At 40.3% G+C, this 18,536-nt stretch overlaps 3 protein-coding genes across 3 annotated transcripts; 1 reads left to right on the top strand and 2 right to left on the bottom strand.

Moving 5' to 3' along the window:
* Positions 1–1,773: 1,773 nt before the first annotated feature.
* Positions 1,774–2,762, bottom strand: c15h3orf80 (chromosome 15 C3orf80 homolog). The gene has a single exon (XM_088301169.1). It carries the CDS (start codon positions 2,576–2,578, stop codon positions 1,880–1,882), a length of 699 nt encoding a protein of 232 aa, XP_088157295.1. The 5' UTR covers positions 2,579–2,762; the 3' UTR covers positions 1,774–1,879.
* Positions 2,763–10,898: 8,136 nt separating this feature from the next.
* LOC148333228 (C-C motif chemokine 3-like 1) lies at positions 10,899–12,527 on the top strand. Its single transcript, XM_088299798.1, has 4 exons — positions 10,899–11,017; positions 11,103–11,211; positions 11,834–11,908; positions 11,991–12,527. The coding sequence occupies exons 1-4, from the start codon at positions 10,939–10,941 to the stop codon at positions 12,055–12,057; spliced, it is 330 nt and encodes a 109-aa protein (XP_088155924.1). The 5' UTR covers positions 10,899–10,938; the 3' UTR covers positions 12,058–12,527.
* A 667-nt stretch (positions 12,528–13,194) lies between these two features.
* il12a (interleukin 12a) lies at positions 13,195–18,536 on the bottom strand. The gene is made up of 7 exons (XM_088300539.1): positions 16,016–18,536; positions 15,787–15,938; positions 15,583–15,672; positions 14,586–14,627; positions 14,298–14,438; positions 14,144–14,182; positions 13,195–13,991 (listed from the first exon to the last, which is right to left on the bottom strand). The coding sequence occupies exons 1-7, from the start codon at positions 16,032–16,034 to the stop codon at positions 13,851–13,853; spliced, it is 624 nt and encodes a 207-aa protein (XP_088156665.1). The 5' UTR covers positions 16,035–18,536; the 3' UTR covers positions 13,195–13,850.

Raw genomic sequence — 18,536 nt, 5'->3', positions numbered from 1 at the left:
GAGTACAAGCAGGAGCATAATTCTTTTTGAATGATACCTTAAAAAAAAAAGAAAAACTCTTGAGGTATTCGGGGAATTATTTGTCCAAGATCGGACATTTAATGATTATCCAGTTTTAAAGTTCCCTTTGAATTCATCGTACCCATGTTACAGGCCCAGCCAGATGGGACATTTCCACATTTCATTTGCATGTCGTCGTGACATTTCCGCAGCAAAAGCACCTTTGTGGCCTTCCTCTCATATCAAATCAGATATTTTACACTCATCCTTGATCTGAACAGTCTTTGTATTCTGTCTATGAGTTAGTCATGCTTGTGATGTGTTTATAGAACATGATAGATATTTTTACAGTTAATACTCAAGAAACAAAACGCATAAAAGAAAAAAAACAAAACCAGTGTCACTTCTTCATAAGTAGTTCCTGTATTCTTGCATATACATGTACGTGTGTATGTGCATGGGTGTGCAGTTTTTTGCAGGGGTCCTAAGTTGAGACTTCACTCGGCCTCAATGAAGAAAATGCTCGGTACACAGGTGCATTGCGACAAATACGTCAATGTTACCGTTTTTCAAAGTGTGGCATTGTGTACCGTACAGATTTGTAACTAACGAGTGCTGAGGACACTGACATAGACTGCCACTTTGGGCAGCAGACACGTCCAAAAAATAATAAATTTTTACGCTTGTACCAGAAACGTGTCTGGACATCTCTCATTCAACAAATATATTATATATTTAACAATAAAACTAATACTAAAACTAATGAGAAAACAAAAACATTTTGAAAACAAGAGAAAACCTGTTCTAAATTGTAAAACTAACTGAATTAAAAAAAAAAAGTCAGAACTAAACTGCTCACACTTTTTTTGTGCCCTGCCAATTATGTTCTTGTGCCTGTCCCCATATTACATATTTATTTTTAGGAAAAGCGACTCAACCTTGTCCTTAGTGCTGCCATGGGCAGATGTCAATTTTATATGACCCTTCGTTAAAATTTCATGGAGGCTACAGAAAATCATGCTGTCTCACATGTGAGCAAGTCACTCAGCATTCACACCTCTTAAGCCTCATAAAATGACCACCACTTTCTCGGGGGGTCACTCCCCTCTCATCTGGCCCTTAAGTGGGTTCTAAACATGGATTTGTGCTTCTAAGTGCTAACCCCATCCACCCACAGATTTCTCTCTGGCGGAGCAAGGCCATCAGTCATGGTCGGCCAGTGTTGGATTACATGCGCCACCGCAATCACATTCCACTTTGCGCTGCTTTGAAAAAGAAACCAGACTGGTCTCTAATTGTGAAATGTTCTCTAGGAAATTTTTTTTTTTTTGCATGACTTACTTAAAGCAAATGCCATTCTCCTGCTTATTTAATCCATGTAATCTGAACATAAATCCTGGCGCTGTGATGTATGTGGTGTCGAGAGTAGTTTTTGGATTGTTGCAAAAAAGGTCACCTCATATTTCATTAGACAGCAATGCCGTGGAATGAATAATGGTTCCTGCATGCACCCCACACCCCTCTCCCCTTCTCATGAGACTTTTAAAAGATTGAAGATGGCAGATTTAAGGGACATTGAGGTGGATTGATTCCTACGGGGGAGTCTTTTTGAATACAAATTAGATATTTTTTTTTTTAGAAGAAGCTGCATCGGTAACAACCCACAATTGAAATGCCCAACCTAATGATTTAAACTGGCTGTCCTTGACACAAAGAACATTTTTAATCATCTTATTTGCATAACCCAGGCGCTCATTTGCATACAAAAGGCTGTTGTAGTCTCTCTTTTATTGTCAACATTTGGTGTTAAAATTGCACTTGAGAGGAAAATTCAACTAAAAATAAGAACAGGATATTGTCTTAATGCACTTGGTTTCCGTCAGACAGAGTTCCGAGATGTCCGCGGGCTAGGCTGCTGCCTTTCCGACCCCTGCAGAACATCCAGTCTGTGCTCTCCAGCCCCCGGCTCGGCCACCCTGCCTCTGTCCGGACTGCTCGTCTCGTTTTCGGCCAGCAAATTGTCGTCGGAGCGGTCCCGGTGCATCTCCTGCATGCTCTCCTCATACGTGGGCAAATATTTGACCTCATCGTAGGCTGGCAGGTTGGGCGAGGCGAAGTCCACCGGGTTGCACTCGGGGTAGCGATCCAGCAGGGAGTCCTGGGAGGCGGATGCGTGACCGTGGAAGAGCGAGGGCTCCTCCCCGCGGTCCTGGTGCGGGTGGCGCCGCGGTCTCGGGCACACTATCCGCTGGATGAAGTAGCCCATGGCGAAGAGCAGCAACAGGATGAGGATGCCCGACAACTTCCGCGTGAACCAGCCCACATTGTCGAAGAAGACGTGGATCGGGAGCTTGCAGCACCGAACAGTTAAGCCAGCGCCTCCTCCTCCTCCTCCGCCGCCTCCTCCTCCACCACCTCCGTCCCCGCTGCGACTCCCGTTACCGGCGACGATGGGCGGGCAGCACTGTTGACCGTCGGCGCACTGGACCTCCCCGCAGCTCCGCAGGGCTTGACAGACGGAGATGAGCCAAGTCGAGAAAAGGGTGCCGGTGATTCCGCCGCCGCCGAGACGGGGCATCGTTACCGGGAGTGATGTTCTTTTGACAATCCCCGCCCTGATGAGCGTGCGGCGTGGAAGTCGGCTGTTCCGCTGCGAGCTAGGTTGTGATCCGAGTCTCACTGCAGCGAGGCGCGGGACAGCAGGTGCACGCACCCTCCCTCTTCCTCCTCCTTCTCCCCGGAAGATCTCTGTGATTGGAGTGGATCATTGATGAGCATCATGAATTTCTGATGCTGTGAGCTCACGTCCGTTTCCAAGTACAAATAGAATACACATCGTGACATTGAACTTGGAAGTGGTAGGAAGTAACGAAGTAAAAATACAACACGTTGTTACTCTATTATAATGCACGTTTATTTACATTTGTTAACATTTATTTCGTTTTTTTAAATATACGTTTTTAAAAACCTGGATGCCCGAATTTATTATTGCTTTCGCTGCAGCTGCTGGCGGTTGAATATAAACACATTTTTAATCGTAAGCATGCTTTTTCTTAAACAGCAATGAATTTGTAAATTTAAAGGCAGCGTTTGCAGTGATTAACATTAACACGCGCACACACTTTTTGTCATGTCAGCCTCCTAAAAAAATAACTTGTCATGTTTTGAACCCCCCCTAAATATTTTGCCTTAAGAAATTCAAGTCAAATACTTTGTTTATAATACTATATGCATTTCCCCCACTAGTCTAAAAACGGGATTCTGATTAACATTGCATTGGTGGAAAATTCAGTTTTTTTAATCCATATCGGAGGGCGGCCATTTTCCCACTTGCCCGCCTCTTTTCTGAGTTTGGTCATGTGACGTTTGGTAGCTGAGCCGCGATTGGTCATTACCTGAGTCCTGAGCAACTGCGATGTTATTTTCAGTCGACAGCAAGTGGCAAAAACTTTCTCCTCTTTCCAGGACATGAATCCGCGAAAACACTACATCTACTTGAGTATCTGCATCTACTTTAGTAGAGTGTGAGAACTGTACTTCTTCCACTTTTGGAGCTTGGGCTTAAATTCACCCACAAGACTGCTTATTAAAGATAAAAATACTTATTCCGAACATGCAGGCATTTCTGTTAACACCCACAATGCAACGCTCTTCAGGTGAGACCAATCCGCCGTAATGTATTTCTTTTGCCTCTGACTAGAATAAAAAGCTCACAGAAAATCATACCCAGTTGTTGTTTTGCAGATGGATTTTCCAACCATAATGTGATGAACATGATGTAAAATTATCATTTCATGTTAGTGTGTGGACTCTGAACGTCAAGGTGGCTAAACCGACTGAAGAGAGTGGAACTCGACGCTTCGGAATGGACGCAAACCAAGACTGCAGTGCTTTCTCGTGAGCACTTCTAAAGTGGTAAGAATTGGTCTTGACTGTGATCAAATGTATTGTTTTCTTTTCCGCATATTTTAGGCTTTAACCAGCTTGCATCATTAAATATATAAATGGATCAAAACAACAGAAAAACAACCTCCGCTCTCCTCGGAGTGACCCAAAGTTCATTTGGCCGCCATCTTGACTCGTGACGTCAATTTGACGTACAGCGTTAGGCCAGAATAACTGAGATGATTTGAACGTGATCATGCTCACGACGAAGCCGCCATGCTACCCTATATTTATCTCTCGCCTCTTCTCTCCCATTCCATGCAATGAATCCACTGTGTGGTACACAAAGTAGTATGACCTCACATTCATACTTAGCGTTAAGCACAGTACTTGAGGATATGGTCTCCTATTTGGCCACTGAAGGAAGTCCCCAAAGAGGCTAGGCTACTTTCTACCCTCGTCGAATGCCTGGTGGCCACAGCAGAGTCGACGTCGGTGATGCAAGGCGCCAACGGATCTGCCCCTCTCATAAAAAATGAATAGTCCTTGCCTTGTGGGCTGTAATGCCCCCCCGCCCGTGCCGCCCCCCTCCCTCCCTGCCTCCCTCCACCACCATTAGCTGAGTGTCTGGACTCACGTTGTAGTGCAGCATCACCCTTGAGGACCAAGCGTTTGTATAGCATTCAAGAACATAATCATAAAAGTAAACGTGCAGTTTAAACGCTCGCTCGTGTTAAATTACGCTGCGAAAGCCAATCGGACACAAACACTTTAAAATAACTGGGTGGTTGTATATGATGAATGACAATTTGAACTGACATGTTTTAAAAAGGGGGTTTGATTAACAAAGGCCGGAGGTTGATTTTAATCCAGCCCCCAAATCGGCCCTCACCCGTGTGATGAACCTACTCGCGAAATAGAACAAAAATTGTCTGAGAACGCGTGAAAAGCGCCACTACCAAATGTTTGTGTATGAAGTTCAAGCGTGCCTGTATTTCCTTATTCTGACATCATGTGACCCACGCCTCCCACCTGCAACAAGGGGGGGGGGGGCAATACCACAATTCCTGTAACACCAACAGTGCTTACTCACTTGCATTGGTGACGTTTATGGAGAAGAAGAAGGAGACAAATAATACGAAGGAGATGAATAAGACCATCATAAGTCTATAATAGGCCAGGCGGATTTGAATAATAAATTAGTCAGCTAATAATGTTTAAATAAACCTCTGTCGTTAGCTTCTCTCACGCGGACGTTTTTTTTTTTTGGGTCGGGGCCGACAATTTATGAATAAGGCCGGAGGGTCTAGGTCGGTTCTGTACCGTGATTACGGCTGGAGGGCAGGGGGACTGACTTGCATAAAGGGGTCAAGTGCCCAGCTCTGTAAAAAGGTAATATAGATTCTAATCTAATAAATAAGGCCCAATTAATATTACTAAATTGAGAATACTGAATACTCACAGTCACACAATTTGAGGTTGAAATGCGGGCTCTGGCCTTCCTTTGTTGAATTGAACCTACGCCGCAAAGCAAGTGTCACATATGCAGGTTTCCAAAAATGTTGTCTGGAGGCCGCCTGTTAATAAGGTTTTGCTCGTATGCAAATGTTGGCCAGGATGTTGGAATCATTTAGTTTTAGATATTACGAGCAACTACCGTTTGTATTTCTAAAACAAGGTTTGGAAGGGCAAGTTCCAACCTCAATAGTCTCAAGGTCCTAATGCAAAAGATCGCAAATCTCATTACTGCAGCTTTACAACATAAAGTTTAGCCGAAGGTCGGCATGATGCGCCTCAATTTATGCAGCATCGTATTTCTAGTCTGTACTCTGCCTCAATTACGGAAACACGAGCAGGGCTTCTGTCTAACCAAATAAACAAATACACAATCGATAGCCACTGACTGAGCGACGACTTCACAAATCTTTTTTTTTTTTTTTTTTCCCCTTTTCTCCAGTCCATATACTGTTCCTCCGTGGGTTTTTCCCGGCATGTCTGCCATTGTGCCTCTCAGCGCGGCTCTTATTGACATGCGCTGCTATTTTTAATCACAGCTCTCAGCGGCGTAAGTGTTTTGAAACGTGTCGAAAAATGCCGCTTTCTTTCTGGAGGGAAAGATTAAGCTCATTGGGCAGAGCACAATCCCTTCCAGGCCGCCGCCCGTCATTTCCAAACGGTGCCTTCTCCATCTTTGCCATCTTTGTTTTTAATCGTCTTGATCTATGAAGCATTTCCTCCAGCTTGTCACTGTCTCATCTGCGAGGCTCCGCTAACTAACCGCTTCCTGCTCCCCCCGCCCCCACCACCCATAAGTACATCCAAGTTAGTTCCAGTGCAGATACTCTTTCTCCATGTTGGAGCAACATTCACATCAACAAGCGTCTGCAACTCATGATGGTCGCAACAGAATGAACTCTGAAACTATTTTGTCTGACAATTTCCAGAAAAATGCTTCTGAACTCATCAGGATAAGATGATGACCCAAAACGCACTGCCGACACAATAAACGACTTCATCAGAGGGGAGGAAAGTGGTTAGGGTCGCTTCGCACAAAATCCGTTGCGAGCGTTGAAGTCAATGGAGTTCTCGATATCAGGTGCGGTTGCATGCGTGGCGACGCGAATGATGCATTTGGAGCGATGGAATGAAGCATTGAAAAGTCGACCCTGTTTGCCCTTTGTTTGAAAAGAGAAGAAAGAAGAACAGAGGATTTAATTATTGTTGCTGTCGGTGGACATTCAGAGCTTTGACCAGCTTCCACTACAGAGACAAAAAAACCAAAAAAAAACCATGACCAGGCTTCGAGACAAGTGCGCAATGAGCTTGGCATACCTGGTATGTTTTGCTTTTTTTTTTTTTTTTTTCTTTTACAGCTGTTGAATTTTACCAAGACGGCAATATTATTTACATGAACTTTTTATTAATTTTTTTTTTTTTTAAATGACTTTTTGTCCATTGTTTGCTCCCAGAAACGTCGTCGTCACCTCCGCGGTGAAATGCTAGTGAATTAAACAAAGCGAAACGCTCGCAACGGATTTGGTGTAAACGTAGCATTAGGCTAGGCAAAGTCAACTCAAATGACCTGAACCCAATAGAGAATGCATATCACATCCTGAAGAGAAAAAAAAACTAAGAGGCTGCGGCAAAGGCCTGGAACAGCATTTCAAATGAACAAAGCAACAGTCTGAAGTCAATCAGTCGCATGCTTGATGCAATTATTGCACGTAAGCGTTATGCCACATTTTGTGATATTTTTGTTTGGTGGCTCAATCAAGGTTGGAAATCACTGCTCCAAATGGACACAATCAGTGATGTCTTGTTGCACACTCACATGGCACTTGCACAAAAGTCATCTTCCTCCCTTGCTGCATTAAGTGAACGAATCATTTCAAGCTGACGCCTTCTGGATGTGCAGCGATAACACGCTGACTGTAGTACTGTGCTGTAATAAACGCGCACCTCCACAAAGGCTTCTTGTTGTGCTTCAATAATTCAGCCTCACGGTCTCCATTAGGCTCGCGCCATGATGAATGGCCGCGCTCATTTTCATCTGTCAGAGACATTGATGTGCAGGCCACCCTGACGGTCAATGTCACGCTTATCACGTTTGCATTATGAAACAAAGAAAGCCCTGTTGGGCCTCAAATTTTCTTAATGGACCCAGTCAAGGTCCCGGAGTTTTACTTGGAGACGTAACTCGTTGACTCAGGGTCGCCGCCCTGTAGGACAGCTTCAGCATAGTCCATCCAATTTCTCCCCAAACGTAATTGTTCAACAAATGTTTGTAAAGTGTAAAGAAAGCCTCTGGGGTTGTCACCGATGCTATTCGTTTGCCCGCTAAAAAAAAAAAAAAAAAAAAAAGTATATAAAAAAAATATATATATATAAATCAGAAATCCCTTTTTATATATATGAATAATATATATAATAATTGGAAATTATATATATATGAAATGGGAAATTATATATACATATATATATTAGTTTATAATTATATTATATATATATATATATATATTATATTATGATATATAATTTATATATATATATTTATATATTTTTTTTTTTGAGGGGGGGGCTTTGTGGAAGAATCTTCTTCTTGTTGATTATACTGAGCAGCCAGAACAGAGACACTTGTACCGCTTTGCTGCGCCACAACGAGTACTTCCCTGACGAGAGCTCTGGGATGCCCGCGCGTGGGTGTCATCGTCAATCTGCGTATTCCCGTCGGCTTGAACGCTTAATAGAAAGCATGGCCAGTACTGAGTTGTCCATTGTGCGAACACAGAAAAGTCCCACACCGCAACTATTTCACACCCACATTGGGGCCTGTTTCCTCTCGTCTTATCGCCCGGGTCGCCTCTGAGGTCTTTAAAGTGGATGAGGCCGCATCAAGTGTGCGTGCTTACTTTAACGTAAAAAGACGCTATACTGACATTGGGGGCGGTTTGTAAAGTATCAGTATGTTGTTTTATGGGGCGTAATGGAGCCTGATGTGATAAATGGGAAGGAGATGGGATGACACGGGACCAAGGTCACTGGATGGACCGCGTGAACTTGGACGCGGTTTCCCCAAATGTGTAGCTATTGGCTTAACGGCTTTATTTGAGATGAAAAACAGCTCTCGGAGGCCCGGAAAAAAAAATCTGAACAAAGCGAGGGCGTCTCAAGGGAACGTCTCTGGGAAGCTTATGCTGAGCTTTGCGTTTTGAAAGAGTGGGGAATAACCGTACAAGACCGCTCTTACGGCGTTCTCATACTGTGATTCGAAACCCCCCCGATCCCCCTCCCCTTCTTTGAGGCAGCTTTGATGGGTAAGCACACTTAAGTGTTGTGACTCAGCATCATTTATGTCTGACTGTTGAAGACTGATTGTCCAGATTGTCTACACTCAAATCATCCTTCCACATTGAAATGAATGAGTCAAGATAAGAATATGATAATCATTAAAAAAAAGTATTTTGTTAATAGAATAGATAATACTGAAGTGCGACGATAACTTGGTAAAAGGTCTTTAAAGACTTCCAAAAAAAGTGTCAAAATTAAACATATAAACTATTAAATTCTGATTGCAATTTGCTACTTAAAAAAAAATCTTGTATTCTTGTGTTTGATATGTTTAATAAAATCATCAATCAAAAATTGTACGTGATTACACAATGACAATTGAGGGGAACAAAAGGTCATGACTAATTACATTTGTTGTAATTTTTATAAAAGGATTACTAATCATTTTTTTAATTAAAATGCCATAAAATTGCTGTAGTAAACCTTTATTTATGATCGCTACATCTACATTCGGCATCTAAAACAGTGGTCTCCAACACAAGTCTCCCGCATTAATGGCAGCTACAAGCTAGCAGCTAGCTGTTAGCATTAGCAACAAGTACCAGGTGCCCCCGCCCCCCTTAACACCATTTGCCGTTCCGCAAAAGTTATGGATTTGTATTAACCGGTTTGAGGCGGAAAAAAATGTTGGCGACCACTGGTCGAAATCAAGCAGGATGAGGACCCTCAAGGACCGGAGTTGGTGACGCTGCTGTTAAGTGTGTGCTTCATTTAGTAGCTAATGATTACAATCAACTTCCCTTGCTGCGGTGATTTATAGACCGTGTTTAATTAACACACTTTATATGCGTCTCATGAAACAGCACCCATTGAAGATGCATTGTAAATTTTATGGAGACTTTCAACTCATGCAACGCCGAGACCCCCCAAGCCCCGCCCCACAAGTTTCTGAGCTTTGAGACAACACCCTCATTGTGTCTCGCTACAGTTTCTGGTGGGAGAGAGAATTCTCTTCTCCCCCTTTCTTCTTCCTTTGGAGATGAGGACATCCCTCAAAATAGTGCACACATCTAAGATGGAGAGGTGAAAACGGAAAAACTGGGGGTTGATAGTCAAGACATGTCACGTGATCACGGCGCTCCTTCGTCGTAATTCCGCATTAAGCTTTTGCTATCAATACATTTTACGATCAGTTCCTGCCTGCCCACGACGGTTTAAATTGAAATAGTCTTCGTGCATATCGCCGTCTGCAGCGACATCTGCTGGCGTTTTGATGAATCACAGGCTGACGTGGCAACAGGTTTTCCCGCTCAAAATGACCCCGTTTCACTCAGGTGGTCTTCCAAACGAGAGGAAAAACACTGAAGGCTATCTGGAATGACGAGCACAATTCATGCAAATGCTAAGTTTTGATTGACACAAATCATAAATCAAAATTAAATAGATTAAATTAAAATAGTTGATCAAAAACTGCTGGAAATTTTGATGATCGGTGTCTTCACAACAATGAAGATCATTAATTGTCATAATAACATCTGACTATTTGTTGTTTCAGAAGTGTTTATCAAAATGGTATCATGAAGTAGGTCTTATTTTCAAAAAGGTTGACAACTTCTGCTCTCGTGGTAAAACATTTGTCTTCAATACACCATATGTGCAGAGCTGGGCACTTGACCCTTTTTTGCCGGTCAGTCCCCCACCCTCTGGCTGCGACCTGGGTACACTTCCGGCCTTATTCATAAAAATTGTTGGAAGAAGAAAAATGATTTATCCTGCTCAAATTTAGAACGTGATCTGATTGAAATGCTGTGGAATGATCTTAAAAAGGATGTTCATGTATATATTAGAGAACTTTGGAGAACATTTGGTATGCCATGCATGTTTATTTAGGGCGGCTTTAGTTAACATTCAATCTGAGAGCTAGCAAGCCTTATTAAGCGACATATTTCATACTTCAATAATCATTTGGACCATTTAATAAATCAAGTAAAAGTGTTTCCATTGGGCGTTGTGTCCGTTTGCTCATCTGCTTGAGAAACAAGGCTTCCGGCGCTTGTCACTTTTAGTCATTTCCCGCAAACAATTGTGTCACAAATTCGAAGGAAGAGAACCTGAACAGGGAAAACGAGTTGAAGGAATGACTCACGCACTTCTGCTTTTTACGCCTTAAATTTGACCGAACGAGCTTGGTCATTTCATTCACCCCTCGAAGACTCAAGAGAGACGAACCAAGACATTTTTTCATCCATCTTATTGCTTCCCAAAATGCTGAACACAGGAAGCCTGCAGAAGAGTTTGATGGTGATGGCCATGCTGGCGGCCGTAGTCACGTGCAGTCATGGAGGTGAGTTGTGTGGAAAATCTTGATTTGTTCCCTGTTCAAAGCCTCAATGACAGCACTCAAATTTTCTTTTTGTGTTGTTGTCCAGTGGGGAAGCCCACCGACTGCTGCAAAAAGGTCAGCAGCAAGGAAATCACGGAAGAAGTGTTTGCATTCCGAGTGGAAGTATCTCAACCGCCATGCCTGCCTGCCGTCATGTGAGTTGAGCGACATGTCCTGATAACATTTTCATCCCAACAGATTATTTTATTTTATTTCATTTTATTTTATTTTATTTTTTACCAGTACTATTGACATTTTGAAAAGTGCCACAGACAACCAAAAATGGTCAAAACAATCCCATTGTGTGATTTTGGTAGGTCTACTATTAAATTTGGTTTTCACATGGATCGCAGGAAAGAAATAAAAAAAAGAAAGATGGAAAGAAACAAAGAAAGAAAAGAGAAAAAAAGGAAATCAAACTGGAGATGAAAACAGCAATGCTTTATTTCTATGTCTTAACTTTGAATGAAATAAAGATGAAACTTCCAGAATAATTGCAAATTCCAAATTGGCCCATATTAAAGTTTAAAACAAAATTAAATTAAAAATATTTTTAAAAATCAGGATGTCCTTTTTGATTATATTATATACGTGCATGACGTATGACATTTTGTGTTAAACTAGCCACATAAACACCATATTGTTAAAACAAATAGAAATGTTTTAAAGTTTAAAATTAATAAATACATGAAATTTACAGTGCAAAAAAAAAAAAAAAAAAAAGACAAAAAAAAGACACAAAAGTGGCTAATCAGTGAACATTTTTGCCCCCTGCAGCTTCTACACTAAAGATGGCTACCACTGCGCTCAAATCCGCGCTCCGTGGGTCATCAAGAAGACCGCCGCCATTAAGTAAGTTGCACCTTCATCACCAGCACGCGTTTCCTTTCCGTGCGTTCTCCTCATCTTCCATTTTCTCACGTCGATCTCACAGAAGGGCCGCCGTTGCTCGAGCTCTGATCACAAGCTCGCCATCCTCGCCATCTTCTGCGGAATCGTGATCATCCTGCCCTTCGTCGTCGGAGGAAGAGGAGCATCAAACCTTTGTCGTCTCTTAGCTTTATGTATTTATTTGGTTTTAATTTAATCCACTAATCGTTTTTATTTATTGAAAAATGCTAAATGTTTCACCTGTAACTTATTTTTGTGTTAGAAAGCCTCCTGCTGTCTTTGGGTTAAAATAACCCGTTGGTGATGACAAACGTTGTGTTTGAAGTTTTTTTTGTTGTTTTTTTTCCAATTCTAAAAAGTCAAGTAATCTTTGAAACGACGATGTTATCTATCTATCTATGATGAAAACACATACCTCAGTAAAATGAGCAGCCTTTTATTTTCAGTTTTTTCTGATGATTATGTCTAACGTCGTATGATATGAAGCTAATTTAAATACAAAAGTAAAATAGTTCATGCAGTTATGCTAATATTTTGTTTTTATTTATCACCGTAGTAATATTGTGCGTGAATTTTTGCAAAAAAAAACCAGCTGCAATTGGACCAATTTGTTCGCTAAACAAATAGTGCTCACATAAAGCAACAAACATTTCCATGAGTCAAATTGAGAAAAATGCAACTTTGACGTGGAAAAAATGCTTTATTACAAATGGTGAAAAATACATGTCAAGGAAATAAATAAGTGCAATAAATAGAAAACACATTTACTCTCTTCCCAAATAGATTCACTTATAAATTAGCCACCGCGAATGCTGACACCTTGTTGTTACATTAGTTTACCGATATATTCAGCCATGCTTTGTGCCCCCCCCCACCCTCCACAGTTGACAATGAAGAAAATGAAAAACCTAACACGTTTTGGGGCATAAACAATTGTGCCCCATGAAATTTGCCTGGCTACATAATTGTACCAATTTTGAGCGAGGATTTTTCTTCTCTCAAAAATCTCAATTCCAATGAAGTTGGGAAGTTGTGTTAAACATAAATAAAAACAGAATACAATAATTTGGAACAAATCATGTTCAACCCAGATTTAATTGAATTACACTGCAAAGACAATTCGTTTAATGTCCAAACTGATACATTTGATTATTTTTAGCAAATAATCATTAACTTGGAATTTCATGGCTGTATGTGCCAAAAAAAGCTGCGGCAGATGGCAAAAAAAAAAAAGAAAAAAAAAACTTGAGAAATGCTCATCAAACACTTGTTTGAGGTTAATATCAAAAGTTTCGGAGAATGTGGAGAGTCAACACCAAGCCACATTCTACAAGTGTCATAAGAGTGTCGTAAAAGGGGTTGGGTACTAGACTGGCCTGCCTGCAGTCCAGACCCGTCTCCCAATGGAAACGTAAGGCGCATTATGAAGCGTAAAATGCCACAACGGAGACTGCCGACTGTTGAACAAATAGAAATAGGAAAGAATTCCATCTGCAAAGCTTCAAAAATTAATGTCTTCAGTTCCCAAACGTTTATTGCTCCGTCCCATCTTATCTCATACATGTTGCAGCCGTAAAATTCCAAATGAATTATAATTAGCTAAAAACAATAAAGTTGATCAGTTTTAACATTAAAAATGTTGTCTTTGTAGTGTATACAATTAAATATAGGTTGAACATGATTTGCAAATTATTTTATTCTGTTTTCCAAACTTGACTGGAATTGGAGTCGTACTTGCTTAGCTTTTATTTCAGTGTTGATGTTTTACATTCAAGTATTTTAGGTGATGTGCTGCTTGGTACATTTGGATTTAAATGTTCAAGGGCTAATAGCGCTGAATATTGTGTTTTTCCTCCCCCCTCCCCCTTGCATTTGTGTGAAAAAAACATTTTTGGCATGAGATTTACTTCCGGCGGTCTCCCGTGGAGATGTAGCCCATCGCTCGGTTGATGGTGATGGCTCGGATGCGGAAGCCTTTCATCATCTTGCACATTTCCCGTCGGTTGGTGAAGCTGTTGTCTCCCCACATATGGGACATGTCCTCCTGAAAACACACACACATTTTTTTTAAGTAAAAAAATATGTGCACGGGGTAGGATATTAAACATATTGTCAATGTCTGGCAGAAACCTTGCGTGTCCAAAAATGCGCCGGAAAAAAAAAAAAAATATATATATATATATAATATAAAAATACCTCTGCAGGATTCCCTCCATTGACTTTGGGGAAACAGTTCTATAAAAACAAACAAACAAAAAAATAATGTCAGGCCATCCAAGAAGAATATTTTTTACTTTATACCATTCCCATGTTGACCCGACAGATGACGTACACCAAAACAAACTCGAACCTTCAAGTTGTGGATGATTTCCAGGGTGGGGCTCAGAAGAGCTGTTTCTTCTTTGGGGCTTCTGAGTGTCAACTTGAGGTAGGATTGAATGAGAGCATCATAGTGGACGATGTCCTTCATGATGTTCAGCAAACACTGAGTCTGTGAGGAGCAAATGCATTGGCTCAACGAGGGTATGACAGAATTTTGATGACACTCTTGTGGTGGATCACATTCCAGTGTGCAACAAAGTGGCCTATAGTTGTGTTAAGTCACTAAACTTCAAAAATGTGTGTATGTGAGAGTTACCTCATTGAAGGATGTATTTCTTGGTGCCATGCAGCTGGAAGTCTATGGAGGAATGAAAAGTGTCCATGAGAAAAAGAAAAAAAAAAAAAAACACACACATTCAACCCGCCTCCCCGAAAAAAAATCTCTCTGTTGTACAGTTAAATACGAAAGGACAAAGTGTTGCGAAGCATTAAAATATTCTGCCTATTATTTATTTGTGTTAAGAGACCCATTATTTTTTATCTTATGCATTATGAATATATTTTTTTATTAATTAGCTGATGAATCGATGATCGGAATTTTAATTTATTTTATCACCCTAAAGAAATCTAATTTGGTCAAGCCCTAAATTGTACAAAAAACGATGAATTAACACTATTTTATTTTATCAGATTTTTATTTTATTCTGATATATTTAAGTAGGTGTATATCGGGATGAAGATCGTTTTTTTTTTTTTTTGTGGAACCACTTGATGAAAATGATAAAATTGAATCAATTCAACACATTTTTTTCAGTGTAAATTAAAGGATACAAAAATGAAATTAATCTTATCATGAACTTTAATAAATATCTAAAATTCAAAACTGTCTATTTGTCTGTCTGTGCCCTCCCTATAAAGCAGTAATTCTCATGTCTAACTGTTACAGTGCAATTATAATACGATATATTTGCTCTTAATGTTTAAATTTATTTTAAACATGTATTTACATTAAAACCATCCATGGTCCAAAATGCTAATCCGCATGAGGACCGCGGGCGTGCTGGAGTCTACCCCAGTTAGCTTCCGGGAAATCGGCCTGGTTCCCAGCCAATGTATTTATTTATACATTTATTTATTCAAAATGTATGCAAATCATTTTTTAAATAGTTTTATTTAAGTGAGTTTTTTTTCCTTTTTATAAATAACACATCGGCCTCGTTTTTTGACGAAAACTTACAAAGGATGAAATAGCAAAAAAAAAAGTATGCCTTCAAAATAAAAGTCGTGAACAATAACAAAGCAAAAAGGGCCACCTGTTGCATGTCAGGCATGCAGGCTTGCACCGTCTCGGCCGAGCTGCTCACGGTTGCTTTGTTGGACATGAGGCCGTAACACAAAACGTTCTTTAAAACGCAAACAAAAAAAACAGACTTCAGGACATAAAAAAAAGGACGCACGGTGCAGTTTGAAGTGCTGTTGCTGATAATGATGATTTTTCAATAACAATAAGTACTTACGCTGTCGAGGAGTCCTGAGATATTTCTCAAGAGGCTGATGAAAAGCCCGGAGCAAGTTGCGCACTGTTCTGCGCTCAGCTGCGCGCGCACCGGCAGTGACGTGGACGCGCGCCACTTGAGCGTGGACGTGACGAGCAGACAGCTGATCACGTCTGAAGGGGAGAGAAACATTTCAAGTCAAGAGTTTCAACATGCACCAAAACGGCATGTTTTGTCTGAAGTGACTCACAGAAATGGAAGTTTGACATCTTTGCGCTGCCTTGTGCGTTCAATGAAGTGTCGCCTTTTTACCTGGTGTCTTTATATGTTGTTCTTTGGATTGCTCTCAGGGGGAGATTCCCGCCCACGCTCTGGAAGAGAGTCTGTGGTGAGCAAAAGGCAACCCAAAAGCAATTATGTCATTTCCTCATGCGTGGAAAAAAAAAGAAGTCTGTGTGATGAGTACAGTAGAAGGGGGAAAATGTTCAATTCCTGGTGACTAATGTTGCAGAGGCGGTTTTTGGCCGCTGGGTTTCGTGCGTTAAATTCACCCGATAGTCGAATAGGTCGGTTTTTATGTTTTTTTTTGTTTTTTTGTTTTTGTTTTTACTCCAGGGGGTGCCCAAGAGGCATGAGATTATTTGGATAATAAATATTAGAATTAAAAAAATAAATGTCTATCTTGAGCTCGAAAACTAACATGGGACATTTCATTCACAATTAATCTTTAAGAACTAGTCGTTTTAAAATGTTTATTTAGGTGTTTTATTTTTTATTTTTTGGACTTATGTGCAACGCATTTTAAATTTCAACGTGAAGCGTTAGGACTTCGCTATTGATATGAGCCTGAAGACAAACATAACATTTTATAACCACAGTGAGAAACGATTATTTATTTTAAATAATGACACAAATATTTCAATTATAAGTTTATGTATAATGTCCTTGAATCCTATCATCGCCCATGGATGGAGATACGTATCGATTTGTCTTTTATGAGCGGTGCCCACTAGGTACAAATCCCTATAAATCGGTTTGACCTTGCTGATGACTTGTTGTTTCTTTGGACTTAATTATCTTGAATAGATTTGGAGAGATTTTACGTGGTGTTGCAGATTAATAAACTTGGCCAAAGTATCGACTCAAGATCCCATCCCAATCGTTTTACTTGAAAATGTACCTTCTTGAATCGTATCGCACCCGATATATTGAGATCATTAAATATCATTTAATTCTACTACTTTCTATTCTACTGCAGCCTTCCTGTGTGGAGAAGAACTAAATGTACTGTATCCGTTTTGACATTTGTTTCGAAGAAAGACGCTTTTAAAGATAACGCCGTCTAGATCGTATTCAAGGAATGCTACTAGAACAGTCATGGAATTTAAATATACTTCATATTTGGTGATTTCACATAAATTCCAAGACATTATTCAATTTAGAATTAGAATTAATTGAAATTAATTACATATTTTTTTGCAATTAATTAGTTAAAAAATTCAAATGTATTTATTATCTAAACTTAACTTTAAAAAACATTGTATATATTATAAGTGCACAGGGTGTGTTTACTTAGTTCGGGAAATTCTTAGAATTTAAATGTTATCTTGTCTTTAATTTTTTTGTAATGTTTTGTAAAATGATAATGCATTTGAAAATCCAATAAATGCATTAAAAAAAACAAAAAAAAACGGATGCATGATGATAGAAAATAGCCCTTGTTTTTTTTTTTCAAAGCGAATGTAAAAATTTCCTCCAGGCTTGAAACATGACATAATGCACTCCTTGCGTCTGCCCGTCTCTCTCTTTTCGACCACATCAAAGAAATCCTTGCATCAGACCAGCGATGCAGTCGTAGAGAGAGCACGGCGGGGGAAACTGCAGTGGTGAGCGAGTGTCAGACAACAGGAGTTTCCTGGCCTTCAGACAGTGAAACTCACTTGAGCATCACTCTGTGAGCGCACATGCAGGATGACCTGCGTAAACAGCGGCGGTGAAAACCTCATGCTCAGCCAACGGTGAAAGAGGAAGTGTTTGGTAAATGACAGCGCGGCAGGGCCGAGCGTATATGAAACAAAGTTTATTCTTTATTTTACATATCTGTACATAAACATGTTCTTCCCTCAAATAAAGTTTCTGAACACAGTAGGATGAAAACGATATTAACACACCGATTCTTTTGGAAAATGACTGGTGTCGGGAAAAAAAAAAATCAACATTCACAAAATGTTGAAGAGCAATTCGAGTGAATGGATTTACCAAAAGCTACGACTCCACTACAAGGCAGGCATGTTTCCTTTTACACTCTTTTAGCACCCTCAATTAAACATTTCTCAGTTGAAAACTACCATTTGTGCAGAATAAAAACAGGTTGAAATATTTTACAGTCCAACTTAAAATGCTCCGAAGATAATTAGCCATCATTTTTTTTTTTTTATACAGTGTTGTTTCTTTTTTTTTTTTTTTTCCTTTTTTAATCTTAAGACTGACTTTCTACTAAAGTTTTCACTATGACTTGACTTTTTTTTTTCCCACAATTTTTGCATTTGACAGTAATAATTTAGTGGCGAATGTCGAAAGTTGTAAGGAAACGAGAGCGAAGCAAGGCCGATCACTGCACAGGAAGCTGGGACAGAATCCATGACAATACACAATCCCTTTCCTCTCCTCTTTCTTCGGGGGAAGTAGGATGAGCTCCCCTGGATTAAGCCACGCAAGCGGATGAAAGATGGCGGCGGTCTTCTGTGCTGGCGATTGAGGGGCGGGGAGAG

Source organism: Idiotropiscis lumnitzeri, chromosome 7 (assembly GCF_059441095.1).
Source record: "Idiotropiscis lumnitzeri isolate Australia: NSW breed Sydney's pygmy pipehorse chromosome 7, RoL_Ilum_1.0, whole genome shotgun sequence".
NCBI lineage: Eukaryota > Metazoa > Chordata > Actinopteri > Syngnathiformes > Syngnathidae > Idiotropiscis > Idiotropiscis lumnitzeri.
Note: the sequence above shows the minus strand (reverse complement) of the source record. Positions and strands in the feature narration are given on the sequence as shown.